Raw genomic sequence first — 27,106 nt, forward strand, 5'->3', positions numbered from 1 at the left:
TTCCATCCTGATTGGCTAAAAATGGCTTCCAAAGTTTGCAGGCGTGCTCCGTTCTGAACAAAATGCCTCAAAGCATGATCACAGCATGCAATTTCCCTGAAATATTGCACGCACATTGCCACTATGCCAAGGAGGAAACATTTTTTCAAATCATCCTCATGGTGGCGCTATAACAGGCCGATTCGTGTTTTTACCTATAACTGCACCGATCTGTATAAAACTTTGTATGCGCACTCCCTAGAGGCAAAGGAAAAACCTTTGCCCTGCATTTTTCACATCTGCCTTTTATAGCGCCACCAGGAGGTCGACTTATGTAAAACATTTTTTTAAATATTAGCCTACTCCTCCCCATTTTATCCACATTTCACGCAAATTGGAACACATGATCTCTATAGTCATGTGATCAAGACGGATTTGTTTGATTTTACATATTCGACCCTGATTGGCTAAGATTAACATCTACACTTTGCAGTAGTGGCTTGTTTTGAACAAAATGCCGCAAATCATCAATGCAGCGTCTGATTGCGTTGACACTTTCCACGCACATTCACACTATGTTGAGGAACAAATGCCACCCTTTTAACATTGGCCTATTATAGCGACACCAGCAGGTCAAATTTAGCAAAACACATTTTTAGAACAAAATGGCACAAATCATGAATGCAGTTTCCTAGGAAGAAATGGCATCCTTTTCACATTGGCTTATTATAGCACCACCAGGAGGCCAAAATAACCTACCTGACCTGGTGGAGACCTGTGTTCCGAGGAGCACTTTTTCTATTTTAAGTATATTTTGATGCCAATACTTTTGTACTTTTACTCAAGTAAATTTTGATTACCAGACTTTTACTTGTAAAAGAGTATTTCTACACTGCAATATTGATATTTTACTTAGGTAAAAAATGTGAGTACTTTTTCCACCACTGCTGTTTTATAGTCGGTTGGCCCCTCCCCAGATTCTGTCCTGAAAACTCTTCAGAAGAGCTTCCAGGGAATTCAGGAGGTTTCTCTGCTCTTGGCCCGGTCCTTAACCCATTAAGACCTGGAAAGCCTATATGTTGTTATACCTTTAAAACCGGGAAAGCATCTGTGTCATTTTAGATGTTGTTATGTATATAGCAACATGAATCTTTTTATTTATTTGAATAAAACATTTAAGTTTTTCAGAAAACTAATGTCATGTGGGTTGACAGAAACAATGGACCTCATTCACTAACCTGGTCATAAATAAGGTGTATATCCTGGTCATAAATAAGGTGTATATCCTGGTCATAAATAAGGTGTATATCCTGGTCATAAATAAGGTGTATATCCTGGTCATAAATAAGGTTTATATCCTGGTCATAAATAAGGTGTATATCCTGGTCATAAATAAGGTGTATATACTGGTCATAAATAAGGTGTATATCCTGGTCATAAATAAGGTGTATATCCTGGTCATAAATAAGGTGTATATCCTGGTCATAAATAAGGTGTATATCCTGGTCATAAATCACATATGTATATTGGGATAAGTCAATTCTGACGTGTGATTCATGAAAGAGGGTTCAGAGCTGTGATTTGTGCGTATCACAGGTATATCTCATTTGTGTTCTAAAGTCACTAGTGTGATCCCGTGTAGATCCTTTGTATTGTTCCACGCCCCATTTAACACCATAAAAGGCAACCAGAAATAACCCACGTGAAGAAAAAAAAAACAGATCTGCAAAATTACAAACGCGTCAAGTCGCACACATTGACAACTTGTACATCTGTTCTGTCTGGAAGTGAGTCCCACGATCACACGATGGATCAGCTGAACGTTAATAAAGTAATGCTCTCATAATGAGAATAAAAAGTTACAATGTTTAACCCCACCATCAAATAATAGGCTAATAAAACGTGGAAAGGATATTATAGAAGCCTTTTCTATTAAATAATGCTTGCATTTGACTGAGGAAACAGAGATCCGATTATGGACCAGATCACACTTTATTGATTACTGAGGATAAACCTGTCCTTAGGATTAACAACATATCCTGTCCTACGTCAGAATGGTGAATGGATATTATGGACACAGCTAGATTTCATCCATACTGTATCCTCATCAGATGATAAGACATAACATGATGTGATGTGGTCAATATTATAAATTAATAGCAACATGTTGGCATGAAAGTCCAATATGTGAAACTGTGACCACATTTGCAGAAACAGAAAACACTCAGAGGGACCTAATAATTCAGCTCTAAATGTGTCAACTGAAAAGAAATACAAATTGGTTGAATTTGCATCATGTCTACCATATGCATCCAAGCAATAGATCTTTGACATATTTTTTTAATGTGTTGACACATTTTGGGAACATAAAAACATTATTTGAGGTTTGGCACTATTGTCATTGATTTTTCATGAAGAATAAGGCATTCTAATAACATATATGAAAGGTTTGAGACAAATAAGTCTGTTCCTGAGCAGACGTGAGTTTGAGTGTCCGCCCAAATTCACGGTCAAATAAAGATGAATGAATACTGAACGTGGGAAGTCACGTATATGCACATAAGTACAAAATATGTGAGGACCTGAGCTTAGTGAATGAGACCCAATGCCTCACAACTCCTCACAACACCTCACATTGTGACACATTGTGTGCTTGTAGATCAGTTAATATATTATGTATATATTTAAAATAAAGCCGATCTACAAGCTCACGTGTCACATTGAGACAGGTTGTGAGCTTGTAGTTCAGCTATATTTGAAACAAAAGTTGTACATCTAAAAACTCACAACGAGTCACATTGAGAAAGGTTGTGAGCTTGTAGATCAGCTGTATTTCAACATAAAAAGAGCCAATCTACAAACTCACAATACGTTGCATCATGACCAGGGTTTTCTCAAGGCAATGTTTGGGCCGGCCACCTTGACCGACAGGATTATATTTTACCGGTCAAAGAATACATTAATCGTCCATATTATAATTAACATCACATGTGTGTTTGCAGATACATTCACCCACCTGATAGTTACACCTCGTTACGTTAGCGCTGAGCTTCTTATCACAGATGCAATCTGTTTCTGTTTTTATAGTTAAACTAAATAATATCTACTCTATCATGCAGAGGAGTCACTTTCCCTAAAAATAACTGAATAAAGTGGGCGTTAGCGCAACTACGTCACACAGTATAAACACATTAATATATGTTTTGGGCCCTACATCTTATTCAACCTTAATATGCAAAACCTACAGCTTTTGTTTAGTTTTGTTAATGTTAATTATGTCATCATGAATGATGGTACAAGGAAGGTTCATAACTTGCCTGCAATGTATGTGTGTCACCAACTTTCACCACTTTATCCATTGCAGACAGACAGACAGACTAATAACAGCATTTTCTTAATCGGTCACAGTGGTCTGTGATCTTTATAATTAACGGCCAATTAAATATTTTATCGGTCAATGGGCGGTAAATACCGGCTAACGGAAACCCTGATCATGACGTGTGGTGAGCTTTTAGATAGACTATTACAAAGAAATAAAAATCGCTGATCTACAAGCTCAGAACTTGTTGCATTGTGACAGGTTGTGAGTCGATCTACCAGCTCACATCATGTTGGGTTGTGAGCCTTTACATCGGCTATATTACAAGAATAGGCAAAAATAGCAGATCTACAAGCTCGCCACGCCTCGCGTTATGATGCGCTATGAGTTGGTAGATTGGCTATATTTCAAAAACAGCCGATCTACAAGCTCACAACATGTTGCAATGTGACAGGTAGTGAGTTATTTCAAACATCAACAAGTAGAAGATCACGCTCATCCAAAGTCATTTAAAAAGCCAGTGCTTGGTCCTCCTCAGTGGCTCAAGCACATGGTCATTCATCATTAGTAAATGCCCACCATGAGGAAGTCTGTTTTCAAGCAGTTTATCAGCCTTTTTTGAAACACTGTCTAACTCTAAGACCACAGTTTGTGCCATTACTGCACATGCCCAATGGGATGAATGCATTTTTACAGGGTTGTTCGTGAGAGAAACAAGCAACCAGGTATATGAAAGCAAGCCCTAACAAACAGAGCCCAAGTCGCTTATAATAAGCGGACATGGCAACATGATCATCTGCAGCCGTGTGTGTCTGTCTGTTCGCTCAGGTCCGCGGCCGTGTATGTGCATGCAGGTTGGGGAGGCACGTGTCTGAAAGTACATTATTTGTGTTCGCACGACGACCGTGTGTGTGTTGTGTTCACGATGGGGGATGGCCGCATGAGGATGTGGTGTGTGTGTGTGTGTGTGTGTGTGTGTGTGTGTGTGTGTGTGTGTGTGTGTGTGTGTGTGTGTGTGTGTGTGTGTGTGTGTGTGTGTGTGTGTGTGTGTGTGTGTGTGTGTGTGTGTGTGTGTGTGTGTGTGTGTGTGTGTGCGTGCACGTACGTGTGTGCGTGCACGCGTGCGTATTTGTGTGTGTGCGTGTGTGCTCGCAACGGGTCACGCGTGTGTGTATTTTTGCGACGGGGAATGGCTCAGCCCGTTGGAACTGTTTATGCACGGGTGTTTGTGTGTGTTCTCTGTGGCTCCACAGCGTGTGTGTTGTAGTGCACAGTACAGACACACTCACTTTCCATCCTGATATACTGGCCCTCATTTATCAACGCAGCGTATAAACCGGCGTATATTTTTCCATATATTCGGCCGTACACCAACGTCGAAGTCACATTTATCAACGCATCCTACACAGCTGATCCGAGCGTACACTTGGTCCCAGCGTTGATAAATGTCACGGCTGAAACCGAGCGTCATTTCAATAACACGCCCCATAAATATTCTCAAAACGCCCCGATTTTACGACATGAAGACGAACCAGAATACGACCAAAGACATGAAAAGCCAATAAGAAACAGCCGCCCCCCCCCCCCCCCCCCCCCCCCCCCCCCGCTGGCCTCGCCGCACACGCACACGCCTCTCTCTCTCGCTCTCTCTTGCTCTCTCGCTCTCTCTCACACACACACACACACACACACACACACACACACACACACACACACGCACACGCGCCCGCCCAACTTTGTCTTTCATGTCCGTGTCCGTAGCGTAGCGGTACATGAGACTCGGGCGGAATGCAGTGATTCCGTGCCGCCACGTTAATATTGGAGCGTCGGGTTTATATCCTTAACCCAGCCAGGTTGTGTAGCCTACATAACTCTCTATGACATAACTCCATAACATAGGACAAGCTACTGTAAGTTTGTAGACCTCACTGTCCATGAAAACGTGGCCGGGACTCCCGCCGCAAAAGCGCTCGTATATTTTTGAAAATAGCAGATCTACAAGCTCACAACGCGTCGCGATGCAACGCTGGCTTGTGAGCTTGTAGATCTGCTATTTTCAATACAGACAGATCTACAATCTTATCTGAATGACTGTTAAAGCAGTTTGTTTAAATTACTTTATAAAATGATATATTTTCACAGCCATTATTTATTAGTGTAGATACACATTTAGGAGTGGATTATGTGTCCAGATGCCTGTCAGACAATGGAATAAACGGGTGCAGCCAACGTCAACAACTGGTCTCGACCAGACGTGAGATCTCAGCGTACCGTAGGATAAAGCCCACGTCAGGATATATTGATAAATGCCGAAAATTGCGGTGATTACGCCGTACGCTCATTATTCGGGCTGCACCACGTTGATAAATGAGGGCCATTGTCTGTTCACACATAACCCACACTGCACACTTTGGGTGTTCATATCCCCCCACAGGTATATATGTATGGTCTAGTATATCAAACAATAGCCGATTTACAAGCTCACAAAGCACATCAGTGTGATGGGTTGTGAGCTTGTAGATCAGCTGTATTTAAAAAAAGATAGCTGATCTACAAGCTCACAAGGATCACATTGCAACACGTTGTGAGCTTGTTGTTTGGCTTTGTTTAAAACTCAAAACTAGCAGATCTACAAACTCATGAGTTACATTGTGACAGGTTGTGAGTTTGTAGATCAGCTGTATGTCAAACATAAACTCACAATATGTTGTTTAACGTGTGATGAACTTTTATATGGACTTTTACCTTTTTAAACAGCATATTATCAATATTTGAAATAAATAAAATAGCCGATCTACAAGCTCACCATGCGTCACATCATGATGCGTTGTGAGCTTCTTACATAATAAATAGGAGATCTACAAGCTCACAATGCCTCGCATCGTGACACGTTGTGAGCTTGTATATCAGCTTGTAATTCCTCCATATTTCAAAAATAACTAAATAACCGATCTATAAGTTATCAACACTTCTCACCATGGTGTGAGGTGTTGATAACTTATAGATGCTGAATGTTTTCTATGTAACACAGTGGTTTACAAACTGGCGGTCTGGACCCCCAGGGGGGTACCCGAATTATGTTGGGGGGTCCCTGATGATTATCTTAATGTGTAACATTGTTTTATCTCAACAGTAAACAAACCAACATACAGTATAAGTGTATACAGGGTATCTGCACATTTATAAAGTTACAATGTAAGGACTTTTAAGACCTTTTTAATACCAATTTGTCAAATATTACGCAAGAAAGAGGCAAATATTGTGAAAATAGCCGATCTACAGGCAGTAGATCGGCTATAAATATTCAATCTGCAAGCTCACAGCGTGTTGTGAGCTTGTAGATTGGATATTTTCACAATATTTATCTGTGGAACCGAGTCAAACTAAATGACTCCTCAACTCCTACAACTCCCCCCACTCTGACAAGTGCTTGTCAGAGTGGGGGGTCCCCAGTTCAAATATGATTATTTTGGGGGGTCCCCAGTTCAAATGATTATTTTGGGGGGTCCCCAGTTCAAATATGATTATTTTGGGGGGTCCTCAGTTCAAATGATTATTTTGGGGGGTCGCAGCCTTAAAAGTTTAGGTTCCTTTGATGTATATGTGTGTATTTTCAAAGGTGTAAAGTAACTAAGTACATTTACTCAAGTACTGTACTTAAGTTACATTTTGAGGTATTTTTACTTTACTGGAGTATTTCCAATTTTTAGTACTTTCAAATGCATTTTGTACTTTTACTCCACTAAAATTATTTGAAAACTTTAGTTACTAGTTACTTGGAGGATTTTAATTATTATTACAAAACATTTTGGCCTTTTGAAAATAGCAGCTCACAATGCGTCGTGATGCGACGCATTGTGAGCTTGTAGATCTGCTATTTTCAAATGATTTTTATACAATTTATATTTGAAAACTTGTGAAATGAGACATTCTGCATAATAAGTAGGCTACTTTCTACCTTTGGTACTTTAATTACACTTTAATACCAATACTTTTGTACTTTTCCACAAGTACATTTTGATTCTGGACTTTTACTTGTAACAGAGTATTTATACATTGCAGTATTGATACTTTTACTTAAGTAAAACATGTGAGTACTTTTCCACATTGATGTCATTTCACATAAACTTAATGTAAACATTTTCTCACAGAAAGTCACTTCTCACCTGGAGGCTTTAAGACATTCTGACTCACATTTTACTGTGTTGTCGTCAGGCAGAAACCTTGTATCTCTGACACGTTGTGAGCTTGTAGATCTGCTTTTTACACTATTTTAACATGTTTAGTGGTAGTTTTGGACATACAAGGTTTCCACCCGACAGCAACGCTGTGTGTGTGTGTGTGTGTGTGTGTGTGTGTGTGTGTGTGTGTGTGTGTGTGTGTGTGTGTGTGTGTGTGTGTGTGTGTGTGTGTGTGTGTGTGTGTGTGTGTGTGTGTGTGTGTGTGTCAGTGAATGATGTATTTAATGTTTACTGTGTTGTTTTTCTCATCAGATTTCCATCCTCTCACACTGGACACAAACACAGCATGCAGGGGCCTCTCTCTGTCTGAGAACAACAGAAAGGTGACATGGGGACATCAATCATATCCTGAACATCCTGACAGGTTTGATGGACTGGGTCAGGTTCTGTGTACAGAGGGTCTGACTGGACGCTGTTACTGGGAGGTAGAGTGGAGTGAAGGGGTTGATATAGCAGTGACTTACAGAGGGATCAGCAGGAAAGGACGTGGTGATGACTGTAGGCTTGGATACAATGACAAGTCCTGGAGTCTGGACTGTTGTGATGGTGGTTATGGTAACAGTTACACTGTCAGACACAATAGTAAGAACACTGTCCTCCCTGTCAGTCCCTCTGACTCCAACAGAGTATCAGTGTATCTGGACTGGCCTGCTGGGACTCTGTCCTTTTATAAAGGGTCCTCTGACTCACTGACACACCTGTACACCTTCCAGAACACATTCTCTGAACCTCTCTATGCTGGGTTCAATGTCTGGTCCTCCTCCTCTTCAGTGTGTCTGTGTGAGCAGAGATAGAGTCTCTATGTGAGGATGACATCAGGTCACCATGGTTACTCAACATGTTTGAGTGAGTGCAGGTTGTCATGGTTACCACTGTTGCCAGGATACTTTGAGACTAGCTGAGTCTGACGTCATGGACTCCATATTTGGGCATGAGTGACTCATCATGACATCACGGTGACATCATCATGATGATGTAATAAGCAGCACAGTGACAGTCACACATTAAAGCTCCTGTAGATTCAGTGTTTCTCTAACGTTGTCATGTCAACGACCCCCAATGCATTTGACCTTTGACCCTTGACCCCCTTAAGACAAGATTTGTGTTGAAAATGTAACAAATGATAAAATCCTCAAATAGCAGATCTACAAGCTCACAACGCGACACATTACCACACATTGTGAGCTTGTAGATCGGCTATTTTCCAACAACGAAGTCATTGACGGTTAAAGCGGTTACACTGATTTTAATGCTGTATATTTAATGATTTAACTTAGGACCCCCTGGTATCCCCTCAAGGACCCCCGGGGGCCTCTGGACCACACTTTGAGAACCAGTCGTCTCTAAATCAGTTTAAACACGTTAACCTCTGTATATATTGGCTATTTGAAAGTAGCAGATCTACAAGCTCACAACGTGTCGCATCGCAACGGGTTGTGAGCTTGTAGATCTGCTTCTTCTTTAAAAAGTAAGATTTCTTTTTAATATTATATATTTTAGAAAATTATAACCAAAATCTTCTATGGGGTCTGTGGCACAAATGTGTTCAAATGGGGGTCCGTGGTACAAATGAGTTCAAATGGGGGTCCCTGGCACAAATATGTTCAAATGGGGGTTCGTGGCACAAATATGTTCAAATGGGGGTCCCTGGCACAAATATGTTCAAATGGGGGTCCGTGGCACAAATATGTTCAAATGGGGGTCCGTGGCACAAATATGTTCAAATGGGGGTCCGTGGCACAATGTGTTCAAATGGGGGTCCCTGGTCAAATCCATATTAATGTCAAACTCTATGGTATAAAATGAGTCATCACCACAGGGAGCTTTAGATCTTAGATTAGATTAGATAGAAGTGAACAAACCTCCACTCCATACATTTATAAATATGTATCATAAATACTGTCCATCAACACTGATGATGATGATGATGATGATGATGATGATGATGTAAATATCAGTGTCATATTGTGTCTCTTATGATACAAACTCATATTTTATGTATATTTGATTTTTGATATTTTTTACACAAGAATAGACTGAGGAAAACTGTAATGTGATCATGTAATTCTCACAGTTTCAATATAGTTTATTGTATATAAACCTTTATACTTATCCAGTTAACCCCTTATACTTTATTGACTGGAGTCCCCCAGGGTTCTGTAATTGCCCCCCCCCCACCTCTATCATCTAAGATCTACGTCACAAAGCGACACATTGTGAGCAGTGTTCAGTGTTCATTATTTTTATTAGCGGCGCTAGCCGCTCTATACCTTTAGGTATAGAGCGGATATTAGCCCTCTATACCTGGCTTTTGCGTCAACGTTCTGATTGGTCAGGCTCGCCAAGGTTCTGATTGGTCAGGTCCGTCAACGTTCTGATTGGTCAGGCCCGTCGAGGTTCTGATTGGTCAGGTCCGTCAACGTTCTGATTGGTCAGGCCCGTCGAGGTTCTGATTGGTCAGGTCCGTCAACGTTCTGATTGGTCAGGCCCGTCAAGGTTCTGATTGGTCAGGCCCGTCAAGGTTCTATTTAGTGCCACTGGAAGCCTTGAAATAAATTTACAGAGATTTAATATTGTTTCTCTAGTATTTCTCTGTGTGTACGTATGTCCGTGTCTATGTCCAGGTGTATGTCCATCCTTATGTTCGTCCTCTGTATTCTTATTAACTGGGGTATAAACTAATATTGATATTATATATTAGATATTAATATTGAAACACATATCTATGACAAAATATATCAAAGGCGCCGCTACCTTCACACAGGTGTGATTTTTATTACATGTTTTTAACTTAGTAGCCAATCATGCTTCAAAGTTTCTCCTCAGTTTAGTGGTTATGCCAATGAACTCCTCCCCCCACACATCTCTGTGTTGTCTCCTATTGGCTCAGTGAGGAGCCCCCACCGACAGGACGTAGGGCCTTCGTCCTACTCCTCCCGCCCAACACTCCCCGCTGACCAGTGCCCCCCCCCCCCAGCCCATAGGAGTACATACAGTGACATATATCCTCCTCCTCCCGCCCGGCTTCCCTCCCCTGAACACGGGTCAGTTGTGTTCACATAGACGTTGGACAAAGCCGGATGCACCACGGTGGATTGTAACCCACAACCTCCGTGGTGGTGGGCAGGGACTTTACCACTGAGCCACCCGAGTGATGTGAGCAGTGTTCATTTTGACAGCACATTTCACTCATAGTTTGACTCTCATCTTGGACTTTGTCAATCACTCTGGATTCAAACATCTACTAAATGTGTTTATCAACTCAAATCAATCATTGTTTATTCATTGATTCATTATGACATCATTGTTTCCTCACTCATTCCATGCTTGTGTTTTCATTGAATATGAATGTGATATTATTCTCATTCTTCACATGTTATTTTATGATCATGTGTAGAAGTATGAATAGTTTAATAAATGTATTCTTGACAGTCTGTAGTTGTTCCTGTGTATTAATATTCATAGTGTTGTCATGTCACCACCTCAATGGAAACAAGACCGCAAGGACTTTTTTGGACGGACCTTTTAGACAAAGTGTTATTAACTGTACTTGTGCTGTTTTACATTTCTGCCTGATCAAATATTCATCAATCAATACAGGTCACTATAGATACAAAGCTTACTACCAACTGTAAACTGTCACACTGATGGATAGGCCTACAGAATCACTCATAAATAACAGATCTCTACATGACATATTCAGAAATCCTTACTCTGTGCTGTTTAGATTCCTCATTAACATGATACACTGTGCACAATAATCAGAACACATGTGATATGTTATTGTTTCATTGTTCTGTTCACAATCATTCATAGATATAATGTTTATTCATAAACGTGTTCATCCAGCTCTCATTCCACTTCAGTGCATTCATCACACTAGACCAAGACTGAGACATTTATGATATTATATCCTATCATTACATACTGTATCATATTATATCCTATCATTACATACTGTATCATATTATATCCTATCATTACATACTGTATCATATTATATGCTTTTACAATGAGAATCATATGTCCAGTTTCTTCATGTTTCTGTCCATGGCCATGCAGCAGGGCTCATCAATGTGTTCGTGGTAAAGTTTAAATTCTCTGTTTTACATAACATTATTGTTCTTATTTTGATCATAAGAACCAATTACTGAATGTCAGTCTCCAGGTTTTCGTCAGAATATGTATGACACTGATTTACTACCACACTATATGACACATTATGAGTCACTAGTACTAGTGGTTCTCACACCTTTTATTATCACTATATGACACATTATGAGTCCACTAGTACTAGTGGTTCTCACACCTTTTATTATCACTATATGACACATTATGAGTCACTAGTACTAGTGGTTCTCACACCTTTTATTTGCAAGGTCCAAGGCCAAATACATATGATTTTGTGGGTCCTTGACATGGAAAAGTTGGATCACCACCAAGCAACAAACTAAGGATCTAAGAAGCTCATAGCGCGGCACCCGGTGCCGCGCTATGAGCTTGTAGATCTGCTGTTTTTTGAATAGCCCAAATAAATGTAAAAATGACACAGATGTGTTCCCGGTCTTAATGGGTTCAGAATACACTTATTATAGCTCTGTCAGACAACAACATGTTGGGGGGTCCCCAGCTAAATTAGTTAACATAGTGTCACAATCATTTTAACCACTTAGCTTTGGCTATTCCAAAAATTGCAGATATACAAACTCATAGCGTGGCACTCAGTGCAGCGCTATGATCTTGCATATCTGCTATATTTTTTTTAAATCTTGAAAATGTGTGCATATCTTTGAATATATATATATTTTTTAAAGCAAACATTTTTAACTCAAATCTTTGCATCTTGGCACAAATACATATTCATTTAGGGGTCCTTGTCATGAAAAAGGTTGAAAACCACTGGGTTAAACTATGAGAAACTGTGATTTAGACGCTAAGAAACCCCCAGGCTTTAATTTATTTAATTTAGATTTTTGTTCTGTATTTGTTTAGGAGGGTTTATGTATATGTATATGTATATTTAATAGGAGGGTTTATATATTATATATATATATATATATATATATATATATGTCAACTAACAAGCAGTGGTGTAAAGTAACTAAGTACATTCCCACATAGAAAGTCATCCAGAGACATTCACCAAAGAGGGCTTGTCCCTTTAAGAGCGGGGGTTAAGGGGTATAGTGACTTCCGGTTCCGGGTGAAGTTTGTTGTTGTTATGGCTGACCGTGACCGAAGTGCGTGAATGAATGTATGAATACATATATGTATGTAGTGCTCACTGTGTAGTTATAGTAAACTACCTCGACTTGCCTACGTCTCCTGTCTCATCTCTCTGTGACTCTGTGTAAAGGAACAAGATAAACGGTGAAGAAGAGAGGAATAACGCAGAATGTAACGAGATACTTCCATAGTGGCCGTGGCGGCTTTGGACGCTTCGCTGACGTCACGAGCGATGACGCTGTTGGGGGAGGAGCCACCGGTAGCCGGTCAGTACGTATTCATTACCATGACGCTCTCTGTCACAAAGCGTCATGGAACCTAAAGTTTTTGATTGTTTTACATTTAAACTCTCACATGAACATAAACGTTACATTGAACATATAAAGTGTTTACCCATGAGCCACTGGTGTTATAAGTTGATCTGACCCGCTATAAGTACCCGTATCTGCCGTATTGTAAATAAAAAGCATTTTAATCAGATCGCCGGCCATTTTCTCCGATGCTTTTAACTATGCGACACTAATGGTTGGGAGATGTATTGCACTCTGATACTTTACAAAAAAATAATAGAAAATGGCTGGTGATCGGATTAAAATGCTTTTTATTGAACAATACACGAGATACGGGTACTTCTGAGAGGCCCGTACATAAATGTAATATCCGTGGCCATGAGGTAAACACTTTATATTTGAAATCTGAACGTTTATGTAGATATACAAGAGATAAATGGAGAAAGTGCAAACACCAGGTTGAAGTTCATCCATGACTGTCATGATATGACGGTCATGTTTCAGGGCTATTCCACTGGGCTGCATTGGTCCCGTTTATTTTATTAAAGTTAGACGTTCGTTAACGCTGGTATTTTATGTAGTTAAGATTAATAATGAACTCACCTTGATGTTGATCCAAATTTACAATTGTGATATGTTATTTCAGCTCATTTCACCTTGTTATTAAATGTTATTTCAGCTCATTTCACCTTGTTATTAAATGTTATTTCAGCTCATTTCACCTTGTTATTAAATTATATTTCAGCTCATTTCACCTTGTTATTAAATGAGCTTGTAGATCTGCTATTTTTTGAAAAATCATGAACATTTGGGCAAATCTTTGAATATATATATTTTTAAAGCCAACAACTTTTCTTCTGGGGGTCCCTAGAACAATTTTTTTTAGATGGGGGACTGTGGCCACACATATAATTTTGGGGGTCCTTGACATGAAAAAGTTTTAGAACCACTGATATATATATATATATATATATGTTGTTTCAGGGACCCCCCAGAAGCAAGGATTTGAGTTAAACATTTTTGCGTTTAGAAATATATATTGAAAGATTTGCTTACATTTTCACGATTAAAAAGATAAATTGCAGATCTACAAGCTCATAGCGCAGCACAGAGTGCCGCACTATGAGCTTGTAGATCTGCTATTTTTCAATAGCCAAATAAATCTAAAATGACACAGATAAGTTCCTGGTCTTAAAGGGTTAATCCAACATTAGTGTAAGATGTTGACACTGTTTTCTGAATCATTGGTTCTCAAAGTGGGTTCCGGGGACCCCCAGGGGTACTTGAGGGGGTTCCAGGGGGTCCCCAGCTAAATGATGGATAGGAACCAAATGGAACCTTATGTGTCTGTAACTCTGAGAGTGTACAAATGGAACCAAATGGACCCTAACGGGTCCATTTGGTTCCATTTGTACACTCTCAGAGTTAAATTAACATTGATTGTACAATATGAATTGGGGTCCCAGAGACATACATGCCATTAAATGGGGGTCCGTAGCCTAATGCATGTCAAACTGGGGGTCCTTGGCACGAAAAAGTTTGAGAACCACTGTTCTAAATGACCACAAACCAAGTATTACAGTACCAGCTGATGTATTGTAATAGGCCTTCTGATACTAAACATGAATATGTATGTGTTGTAGGGCTGTTGTATTGTCTTACATTAAACTAAACATGAATATGTATGTGTTGTAGGGCTGTTGTATTGTCTTACATTAAACTAAACATGAATATGTATGTGTTGTAGGGCTGTTGTATTGTCTTACATTAAACTAAACATGAATATGTTTGTGTTGTAGGGCTGTTGTATTGTCTTACATTAAACTAAACATGAATATGTATGTGTTGTAGGGCTGTTCTATTGTCTTACATTAAACTAAACATGAATATGTATGTGTTGTAGGGCTGTTGTATTGTCTTACATTAAACTAAACATGAATATGTATGTGTTGTAGGGCTGTTCTATTGTCTTACATTAAACTAAACATGAATATGTATGTGTTGTAGGGCTGTTCTATTGTCTTACATTAAACTAAACATGAATATGTATGTGTTGTAGGGCTGTTGTATTGTCTTACATTAAACTAAACATGAATATGTATGTGTTGTAGGGCTGTTGTATTGTCTTACATTAAACTAAACATGAATATGTATGTGTTGTAGGGCTGTTGTATTGTCTTACATTAAACTAAACATGAATATGTATGTGTTGTAGGGCTGTTCTATTGTCTTACATTAAACTAAACATGAATATGTATGTGTTGTAGGGCTGTTGTATTGTCTTACATTAAACTAAACATGAATATGTATGTGTTGTAGGGCTGTTCTATTGTCTTACATTAAACTAAACATGAATATGTATGTGTTGTAGGGCTGTTGTATTGTCTTACATTAAACCATGTGGTTTAACAAGATTTTGTGTCAAGGCACACATGTATAACCTGACTCTGCCAGATGGGGGCGGTATTGACTTTACAATACAGCTAGTCTTTGTTTTGTTTGTTTTTTAGGATATAGAATGTGTCTCTAGTGGGAAATGAGTGCTGATATAGATAATCATAATTCATAAATAGTTTTATATATTGCATAATGTGTGCTGCCTTGTCAAATACATGATACAAGCACACCTGGATTGTCTCACACTGTTTTGGGAACCATTGCATTAGACTGTGCAGGTTTCAAGGATGTTTTACTACCTTTAAATTCATGACAATCCCTGACACTTCATCTATTGTTTTAACACTACAGAAGATTTATGTATTGAATTTTGTTTTATTGCAACAATTATTTACAGTGATATTGCAGCACATTCATTTGGACCTTTTCTTTTCTTTTCCCATCTTCAGGATCACCACTTTCCAGACGAGCAGAATTGGAGAAGGAAGACTCAGTCCATTACAGACAAGTAATTAGGTACAGTTTATGTACAGTGACTACAGCACCTCATCACTCTTAAGATAATGTCATCTTATTGGGCTAAAAGACGTAAAGTCAACACATTAGTGAGAGAGACAGAGCAGGATATCCTCATTGAATATCATTTAACTGCTGCTGCTAATGCAGTTACAAACCTTCACTGTTTAGAGAGCACAACTCCTGTCACAACCTCTTCTGAGTGGCTGCTAGATGCTTTACCAACTACATCAGACTTACCAATAAACCCACCACTAATTATCAGTGATCAGAGTGAAAATATCAACTCCTAAACCTCAAAGGCTTCACCAGAGTTTCATTTTGAAAGTATAGATGGGGCTGACAAGATTAAATCTGAAAATGACTCTGACAGTGATGAACATAATGAAGATTTACTCATGATAAGTTTAAAATATTCTATTCAGTCTCTCGGGTTGCCCTATCCTCTTTGCTGTCCATCTTGAAGATATTTCACCCCTTTTTTCCCAAAGATGGAAGAACATTGCTTGGAGTTTACCAGCAACTCTGACTACAGGTACACTTATTTTACAGTTTTTTTTCTCTATACATTTAGAGTAGCCAATTATTTTTTACCCCTTTTTCTCCCCAATTTAGTCGTTAAGCCAATTAATTCCTCTCCTCACACATCTCTGTGTTGTCACTGCTGTTCTATCCTACTGACTCACCTGCCAGTGAGGAGCCTCCACCAGGAGGACGTAGAGCCTTCGTCCTACTCCTCCCGCCCAACACTCCCCGCTGACAGGTGCCCCCCCCCCCAGCCCATAGGAGTAGGTGCAATGACCGATATCAACCCCCCCCCCTCTATTATTACCTGTGGTGAGTAATCTGTATAACACATACAGCATGTATACATCTAGGAAGCTCACAATGTGACACATTACGAGCTTGCAGATCAGCTATTTTTGCAGAACGTTGGCTTATTTTCAAGCATGTTCACCTACATGACCAGAATAGGGATGTCACGGTTAATTTACAGAACAATTACATTTGTAACTAAACCAAGTATTCTATATGTGTTGCTTCAACACTGGACTGCAGTCATGTTAATGGTCATTTTCCCTGTGCTCTTTCCAGAGACCTTTTGATGAAGCTAAGCGACCAGAGACCAAGTACACCTCAACAATGTGTCCAACCTCCCACATAGAACCTGAGGACGAAGGAGAACTACGGCAGAAAAGAAGATCCAGGTAATAGTGATCACTCTTTTCTTTGTCTTTTCTCTCTCCCCTCAGCGTGGCCCTGACAGGGCCTGCTGTCTAGGGTTAGTCTGTACCTCTCTCCTTCTTTCTATCACCATGCCATCACACCAATCACAGCTCAGCTTATGCTACCACATGGACTCAGCTAACCACACAGCTCAGCTGACATTGGCTCATGATAACGGCTTGCCTCATGCTAGACCAATCACAGATCAGCTCACACCAGGGCAGGGGTCTTCAACAGGGGGTCCGGGACCCCTAGGGGGTCCTCAGAGCTACTACAGGGGGTCCGCCAAATCTTTGTGTGATTTTTACATTAACCACTTCAACCAAGCATCCCTATTCTAAGGAGAACTTTAGCCAAAAATAGCAGATCTACAAGCTGTTGTAGGGGGGAAAAAAGAGCAGACTAAGTACAGAGTGAAAGGTCAGGTTTACTAAGTATTGTTTAGGTAAATGGTTGAATGTCTAGAAATACACATTAACATGAATCCAACATGATAGTGCTGTGAAACAAGTCTATGAAGCTGCCTATGAAATCTATGAAAATAAATAAATAAATTATACAATATATAATGGGGGTCCCTGCTTTATCTCGCTCTCAGCCAAGGGGTCCTTGGCCTGAAAACGTCGAAGACCCCTGCACTAGGGTGTTGGAGCAGCATTGGTGATGTGTAGGTATTGTTCAAGGTATCATTTATTGAATACTTTATTAGCAATTCGCAACTAGTACAGCGGTACAATTATATAAGTAATGCTAAAAGTATAACACAAAGGCCTGATGGCTTGTTTCCATTGTGGTCCTATGTATTCAGACTGTAGACGTGGTTAGTTAACATAGTATGACTACATTGTGTATATTGTATTCTTCAGGCCAAATCCCCAGTATGAGCACTCAGACTCTGATGACCAATCGAGTGGTGATGTTAAAAGAAGACGGTTTGCCAAACCACCTGAAGTGTGTTTCCCAGGTATTGACACAATGCAATGCATTTATTTTATATAGGCACTCTTGGAACTCTGGACAATATAAAGCCCTGTGATCACTGTGACACAGTTAACAACTAATTACACCTGTCTGACTTTGTACCAACAAAAAAACTGACCATTTTCATTACAACACTGGGCTTGTGCATTGGTTGCAGTTAGCCTATATAGTTTTTGCCCAAAATAAATACATTGTGAATGACATTATGCCAACTAAATGATGTTGTAGGAGAGACACCAACATCCAGCAAGCCTCGAGCTGTGCGGTCCCCAGACCAGGAAATGAATGGTATGTTGCTATCAATGCTAAAACATCAACTGGATAACTGTTTAAACACAATGTGCAGTATCTTCAATTCTCACACTGGCTGGTTTACCTTTTTAGATTCATTGAATGGCAGCTTGGGCTATTTAAACAATTAGCTGTCTCCTGATCCAAATAACAGTAAGTTGAACCCATATCATGTGTGTTTGTTCTTGTGAGGAGCGAGCTGGCATCATGCATGCAACAGAAGACATGTTATCTAAATTAAAATGTGTTGCATTTCAGATATAACACCAAGATCAACTCCAGCTCACTACAAAACTCCACCCTCAATGTTCTGTCACAATAATAATTATGTGTAGTAGAACACCATGCTTTTAGATGGAGCACTCTGTATACATTTTGTCACAACTTGTTTTCCATTGGCCCTTTGTAGATCTGCTTACTGGCACCTATGGCAACTACCTGTAATCACCACCTGAGCAAGTTCATAATGGTGAGTTATCAAGCAGTCAGCGGTCACATAACATAATGTTCTGTATATATATATATGTTTAAACATCTGTGTTGTGTCATGTGTGTTTTATCACATTATCTTTATGACGTGTTTGATGAAAGTGTAAATTAGGACGGTGCATTTAGCTTGAATCCCTTTATTTTATCCCTGGGTCAGAGCAATGCATTACATCTAGGGATCAGCTGAAAGGAAATCAAACATTTCCTTACATGGGCGGTTACAATAGTGTCATATGCTAATCACTTCACTGCCTTGTGCATTTCCTACTGTGTGTTTCAGCTGGGATGTCAGGATTTGGTGCTGCCCATTACCACAGCTCCAGGCCCCACAGCGAGCAAGTACAAGTACTGGTATGATACCCTACTCTTTCACTACACTAACGTTTAGAGAGACGGGGACACAGAACTCAATGAATACTATTTGACATATTAGTAGGACTTACTATGCAGATGTTGTGTTCAGACATCCTGTAGTAGTTGACAACAATATGCTGCAACATCAGGTTGTGTTGCTACTCCCAAACTATAGAGTACAGAAGTCCTGACGTCACTCGTTCATCCCCTGGGTCCTAAAGTAATTTCGCTATGGAGAATAACATTGGGTCATCTTAGAATCGTCTCATATAAGAATTGTGGTCCAAAAATAAACAAACTGTCTCTGTGATATTATCAGGGGGGTGGATCTGTGACGAGCTCCACAGATCCAAGCCTCCAGCCACAGTGCATTACAGGTACAGATGATCTATAGATCTATTAACAGACCCAAGCCTCCAGCCACAGTGCATTACAGGTACAGATGATATATAGATCTATTAACAGATCCAAGCCTCCAGCCACAGTGCATTACAGGTACAGATGATATATAGATCTATTAACAGATCCAAGCCTCCAGCCACAGTGCATTACAGGTACAGATGATCTATAGATCTATTAACAGACCCAAGCCTCCAGCCACAGTGCATTACAGGTACAGATGATATATAGATCTATTAACAGATCCAAGCCTCCAGCCACATTGCATTACAGGTACAGATGATATATAGATATATTAACAGACCCAAGCCTCCAGCCACAGTGCATTACAGGTACAGATGATCTATAGATCTATTAACAGACCCAAGCCTCCAGCCACAGTGCATTACAGGTACAGATGGACCAATACTATATACAATATAATGATGTACCCATAGCATTGTGGTTGGAAGGATGGCGGGGGGGTGCGTGCTGGTGGTGGCTCTGCTTGCCCTCGTTTAAAACCTGATATTTACAAAACGGAGGATGGGAAGGTGATGGTGGAAGACGAGCTTTTAAACTTTATTGTGGTAAAAATGAAGGCACTAAGCCAGGATGAAACTTAACTGTCTATGAACACGAACATCTCAGTTGTATCTTACAATGCGCGAGGGCTGCGTGTTGGCCACAGTGAATCTGATAAATCACGCCGTATCGTTGTGGACAGTCTGTTAGAGAGGTGTGACATTTTGTGAGACATTTTGTTAAGACCTTCCAGGTCTTGTGTGTCCAGGAAGGTCTCCTGGACACACAAGACCTGGAAGGTCTTAACTCCATCCATAAGGACTTTCACGGGGCGGGGGAATCCACCACCGACCTGTGTTCTAAAGTGGTACGAGGGAGGATACCAGGGGGAGTTGCCACTCTGTGGAACAAAACATATGAGCAGTTGGTTAATGTCATTAGATTAGGAGTGGACTGGGCAATTGGAATTGAACTGTGTTGTAGCGACAAAAAGTGAATCATTTTGAATGTCTATACACCATATGAATGCTATCAGAATGAAGATGAGTATCTTAGCAGAATGGCATTTATTATGTCTTTCATCCAGGATAATCCTTCCACCTGCATATATGTTGTTGGTGACATGAATGCTGATGTGTCTGATGCTAACTCCTTATTTGGAAAGCATTTAATGCAATTCTGTGTAGACAGCGGTTTGATTTTGTCTAGCAAAGTACTTTTGCCTGAGAAGAGCTATACTTATATTAGCGAGGCTTGGCACACTACTTCCTGGCTTGATCATTGTCTCTGTACAGTAGATGCACATGACTCTATTGATAAAATGGAGATTGTCTATGATATGGCTACCTCTGACCACATACCATTTTGTGTGGTGTTAAATACGGGCAATTTACCAGTGTTGTTGCCTGTGGATAACAGCTTAAGTACAGGGACAATTGACTGGGCTAAACTGAACAAGAGAGATCTTGATAAATATGTGAATAGTTATGATGCCTTGCTAGGTAATATTAAGGTGCCAAAAGATGCTCTATTGTGTCGAGACATGAACTGCAGAAATGTTCAACAATGTAAAGAGCTATCTACCTTATATGAGTCTATTGTGGAGTCACTCTGTATCTCCAGCAGGCCTCTCATCAAACATAGGCCAAAAGCATGTAATGCTAAGCCAGGGTGGAATGATCACGTCCAAGAGCTTCATGCAGAGGCTAGAATGGCTTCTAAAAGATGGTCTGAGTCTGGCAAAAGTAGACATGGCCCTCTGTTTGAGTATAAAAAAACACACTAATGCTAATTTTAAATATGCCCTTAGGTTTATTAAAAGAAATGAGAATGTAATGAGGTCAGATTCACTGGCAAAGAAGCTACAAAAGCATAATGTGAATGATTTCTGGAAGGAAATTAAAATGATAGACAATTGTAAAACATCTCTTCCATCAAATATAGATGGAGTGAGTGGTTCTGATGAAATGTCACAGCTATGGCAGAAACAATATTCTGAGCTGTTCAACTGTGTAAAAAGTAATCTGGTTGTATTGGAAAATGTAGATTTTAATGATGAGGTGATTGTTACTCCTGCTGAAATTCATGAAGCAGTTTTGAAGCTAGGTTATAATAAGGCCTGTGGTCTGGATAAGATAACAGCTGAACATCTTAAGCTAGCCAGTAAGAAACTGTGTCCTCTGGTTGCTATTTGTTTTACAGGTTATTTTGTTCATGGGTTTTTACCTGTTTCTATGCTCTCTGTTGTGTTAGTGCCGGTCATTAAAGACAAAGTGCGCAAGTTAAACAGCTCAGATAACTATAGACCAATAGCCTTGGCTTGTCCAAAGTGGCCTATAATGACTGCATGAGGCTGCTGCTGAGAGCTCCAAGAAGCTCCAGTGCAAGCCAGATGTTTGTTAGTGTTGGGGTACCCACCTGCTTTGCTGTGCTACGTAACCTTATGTATAGGTTTATGTGTAGAGCATCTGAGTCAGTAAATGACATAATCACTGTAATAACGGACCCAACACGCAGTGCTGTCAGGTTCACCTCTAGACTGTGGAACCATTGGCGCACATGTCTGTATGTCAGAAACTCAACAATGTGGGATATTTGCAGTTTTTATTGTGTGGTGTTGTATTATTGTGATATGGATCTTCCTAGGTCTGAAATAAAGATTGAATTGAATTGAAGTACTCACAGTTTTTTTACTCAGGTAAAAGTACAAATACTGCTGTGTAGAAATACTCTGTGTTATTATTATTATTAGGCTTTGACTCTTACATGGGCCAGTTTCGAATTGCAGCCATCTGTAGGTACTATTTTAGAGTAGTTTGGAAGGAGTATAATGTTTCACACTCCTTCACGACTTTTGGTAGGGCATTCCACATTTTTGTGGCAAAGCAGAGATCCCTTGTCAGTGCCAAATCTGGGTTGAACGTGATCAGTGGAGTGACAGGTACATGGGTGTCTTTGTGGTGTAGTGTATCTTGTAGACCAGGGCCATTGGGAGTTGCTGTACTCTGTCCTCAACCCTGAGCCATCTGACCCTAGAGAAATGAGCAGGGGTTAGATGAGTCGTAGATGTATAAGGCCAAGCAGTAGCCTTACTAGTTTGTTTTGGGATGTCTGGAGCCTTGTTTTTAAGGCCTTTAGTGGTGTTGTGGTACCATGAGGAGCATGCATAGTCGAAGTAACCTTGGATGAGTCTTCCTGCTAGAGTCCTCAAAGTATTCTTACTGACCAGAAAGGAGATCCTATACAAAAAATGTGTTCTTGGGTTGACTTTTTTGATGACTCTTGTTACCATGTTATCACTGGAAAGATTTGTCTCTTCTGTAGGTTATTTCCTCTTATCGTGTGATGACATCGTCACCCACTTGAAGCCGTGGGCTAGTGGCGCTTTGTGTGAGCTTGTAGATCTGCTATTTTTGACAAGCGACACCATTGTTAGACAAAGTATAAATCAGACATTTTCATGTCAAGGACCCCCTACATTGATATGCATTTGGACCCCCGTCTGAATAGATGTTGTGCCAGGAGGGCCCCAACGAAAGATTTGTGTTTAAAACGTTCAAACATAATTCAGAAAACACAAACCATGAATGTTCAAAATGTAGATCTGCTGTTTGTGAGATTGAACCCATGACATTTTGAACATGTAGAGAGCATCTTAAGTTAAGACCAGGAACACATCTGTGTCATTTTAGCTGTAACCATTATCTTATACTTTGGCTATTCAAAGATATCAGCTCATAGCACGACACTGAGTGTCACGCTATGAGCTTGTAGATCTGTCATTTTTTGAAAAATCATGAAAATGTGTGCAAATCTTTGAATGTATATATTTTTTAAAGTGAACATTTGTAACTCAAATCTTTATTTCTGTAGGTCCCTGAAACAACACATTTGACATTGTTTTGTTTTTTTTTTAAATATATAATTTCAAAGATTTGCTCAACTTTTCACGATTAAAAAAAATAGCAGATCTACAAGCTCATAGCTCATAGCACGGCACTATTTGTTTTTTAAAGGTTTTAACCACTTTATACGGCCTTGGTTGGCCACTTGATGGCGCCATTTGACCAGGTATTTTAATCCCACTGATGAGGCAACAAACAGCTGTGTCAAAAGCTTAACCTCTTAAACCAGTGGTTCTCAACCAGTGGATCTTTAACTATTGAGAACGTACAATGAAACCAAATGGACCCGTACGGGTCCATTTGGTTTCATTTTACACCAGTTAAATTATTGTTAAACATCTGCATTACTTCATTTTTTACTTCATTTACTTCAATTTTACGTTCTCAATAGTTAAAGATCTATATAAGGGTCCATTTGGTTTTATTTTACACTCTCAAGAGTTAAATTATTGTTAAACATCTGCATTACTTCATTAAAAGAAGTAACACAATTAGAGAATGTAGAAGAATAGTTATTTTGATCATAATGTGCCTGTTATCTCTCCTATGGAACCAACATCAATACAACATGGTAACAAAATGTTATCAAACGATAACAACATATCTTGGGTATAAAAGTCTTGTGTCTGAGAGTCTAAATGTCATCAAACGTGGTTCTGTGGCTCAAATGCAGAAAGGGACTAATGTAAACCATTCTCTCTCTCTCTCTCTCTCTCTCTCTCTCTCTCTCTCTCTCTCTCTCTGTCTCTCTCTCTCTCTCTCTCTCTGTCTGTCTGTCTGTCTGTCTGTCTGTCTGTCTGTCTGTCTGTCTGTCTGTCTGTCTGTCTGTCTGTCTCTCTCTCTCTCTCTCTCTCTCTCTCTCTCTCTCTCTCTCCTCACTGTACTCTAGTCTCTGTAATAAGGCCCTTAAGTGTAATATTAGATCTAATACACTTTTAATTGATCAGAATGTGTCATGTCTGTTGGTGGAGCAGAGATTAGCTGACAGTCTGGATGTGTTTTTTAGGAACATTTATTCTTTTCCTTAAAATAAAAACGTTAAAAATATGACTTAATTATTATGTTATGAGGCTAATGTTATGTTTTATTTCCTGTCATCTATGTATGAGGAGGAGGAGGAAGAGGAGGAGGAGGAGGAGGAGGAGGAGGAGGAGGAGGAGGAGGAGGAGAAGGAGGAGGAAGAAGAGGAGGAGGAGGAGGAGGAGGAGGAGGAGGAGGAGGAGGAGGAGGAGGCCGCACAACTCTTAGCCACGATGCAAACATTTATTTAAAAGGTACGGTCACCTCAAAAACGTTTGTTTCTAACAGACAGACAGACAGACAGACAGACAGACAGACAGACAGACAGACAGACAGACAGACAGACCTCTCAGTATATAAACATTGAACATGAACAATGTTTAACTTATTTCAGCAGCAGGTCAGGTAACAACATGTTGTGAAGATCAGATAAAACTGTAGTAGTGAGGTGAACACAATGCTGCATGACAACATTTAAGTTGGAAACCGGTTGTTACATAACACCACCCCTCCTCTCTTTGTGTGTGTGTGTGTGTGTGTGTGTGTGTGTGTGTGTGTGTGTGTGTGTGTGTGTGTGTGTGTGTGTGTGTGTGTGTGTGTGTGTGTGTGTGTGTGTGTGTGTGTGTGTGTGTGTGTGTGTGTGTGTGTGTGTGTGTGTGTGTGTGTGTGTGTGTGTGTGTGTGTGTGTGCGCGCGCGCGCAAGTGCCAGAGTCCACATGTGTGCTGCATGCATGTGTGTGAGAGCGAGAGACAGGAGCAAGTTAGAGAGAGAGAGACTAGACGCAACTACAACACAATGTAAACACACTGATACAGATATGTTCATGAAACATCAATGTAAAGTACATGAATACACTGTAACAACATGTTTCCTCTCTCTCTCTCTGTCCTCACATAACCTCACTTCACCAGGCTTTCTGTCCTCACAGGGTTAAATACTCAGTGACTCCTCCTCAGCTCTGTAGACACTCCTTACTGTATGATAGAACTTTATGTGTTTATTCACAGTCACCATTTTAACACACAACACACTGTAGACACTCCTTACTGTATGATAGAACTTTATGTGTTTATTCACAGTCACCATTTTGACTCATCACAGAGAGCTGAACAGCATGGACTCCATTTTGCCACGGTGGATTAAAGCATAAAGATTAATATAGGGTAAGTGTTTTAATCACTTTAATATAGCTAATGTCTGGTATTGTATAGGTGATTGTAGGTGTTTATACAATGACTCAGTCATACAAGTTGAATATCCAAACAATGAACTATTGATTTTTTTTCTTTTTTATATTTTATATGTTTGGGGTCTTTGTGGCTTTTATTTATAGTTGTCAGTAGAGACAGACAGACAGACAGACCGACAGACAGACAGACAGAAACATGCAGCAAAGATCGTCGGGAACGGGACTCGAACCTGCAATGTGCTGTGATTCCCTTGTTTGACCCTTTGAAGGTGCAAACAAAGGTGCTTATTGGTCAAAAACTTGGATATGTGTCTCAAAGAATGACCCCTCCCTCACTCCCGGCCCCCCACCTCTCTCTCTCTCTCTCTCTCTCTCTCTCTCTCTCTCTCTCTCTCTCTCTCTCTCTCTCTCTCTCTCTCTCTCTCTCTCTCTCTCTCTCTCTCTCTCTCTAATGATATCAACACCTCATACGTAGCAGACAGAGCAGAACATACAGGGCTGAATTAACTGTTTGTGGAGCACAGGGCTGTCAGTGTGTTGGGGAAAAGTAGAAAAGGTTTTGTTCCTCAGTGGGACAGGAGTTGAAGCCAGGCCTGAGAACACAGAGAGACTTGTATAAAGAATGTTAGAGTTAGATAAGGAATAAGTTATGACTCTGACATTAACACAGTGTGAGTCACTCAGAGTCTCCACTAGCCTGACACAGTTCACTCAGAGGAGTGGGCGGGGCCTATGGTCTGGAGACAGACAGTTTACTGTAAACCATGTGACCACAGAGCAGTGTTCCTCTCTCTCTCTCTCTCTCTCTCTCTCTCTCTCTCTCTCTCTCTCTCTCTCTCTCTCTCTCTCTCTCTCTCTCTCTCTCTCTCTCTCTCTCTCTCTCTCTCTCTCTCTCTCTCTCTCTCTCTCTCTCTCCTTGACAGTGTTGGGCAAGTTACTTTTAAAATAGTTATAGTTACTGAATTATAAAAGTTACTTAACTTAAAAAAAAGGGGGAAAAAATATATGTGTGTACGGTAACAGGATAGGTGGGCACTAGGGACATCTGGACACCAAATTGGCTATTTTGTCCAAAATATTAGAAATATTATATTATATATTACAAATATTTGGAACTTGTTTTTAAGTAAAGTATGTAGATGATTAGAACATGCTTAAACATTCACAATTAAGGTCTAATATTTCTACAATTGCTATAAATTGTCATAAACTTAATAAAATTAATTATTTCAGCAGATCAGGTAACAAGAAGTGAAGATCAGAAACAACTGTAGTAGTG

At 40.0% G+C, this 27,106-nt stretch overlaps 2 protein-coding genes across 3 annotated transcripts in view; both read left to right on the plus strand.

Annotated features, from left to right (window-relative positions):
• Positions 1–27,106, plus strand: part of LOC311061926 (NACHT, LRR and PYD domains-containing protein 3-like) — a 106,732-nt gene that overhangs the window by 33,463 nt on the left and 46,163 nt on the right. The window contains exon 14 of one of the 2 annotated variants that reach the window (XM_084080633.1): positions 7,792–10,852. The exons of the other annotated variant lie outside the window; for it this stretch is intronic. Coding sequence (XP_083936759.1) covers positions 7,792–8,333 — 542 coding nt within the window. The 3' untranslated portion in view covers positions 8,334–10,852. Of the gene's footprint in view, positions 1–7,791; positions 10,853–27,106 lie in introns of those variants that run through there. 2 annotated transcript variants of the gene reach the window in all.
• LOC311061242 (uncharacterized protein) lies at positions 16,460–18,845 on the plus strand (the record flags this gene model as incomplete). The annotated part of the gene is made up of 6 exons (XM_084079797.1): positions 16,460–16,503; positions 17,066–17,176; positions 18,062–18,159; positions 18,405–18,464; positions 18,561–18,620; positions 18,726–18,845. 5 exons carry the CDS (start codon positions 16,460–16,462, stop codon positions 18,596–18,598), a joined length of 351 nt encoding a protein of 116 aa, XP_083935923.1. The 3' UTR covers positions 18,599–18,620; positions 18,726–18,845.

This window comes from Gymnoscopelus microlampas (assembly GCF_963454915.1).
Source record: "Gymnoscopelus microlampas genome assembly, chromosome: 15".
Lineage (NCBI taxonomy): Eukaryota > Metazoa > Chordata > Actinopteri > Myctophiformes > Myctophidae > Gymnoscopelus > Gymnoscopelus microlampas.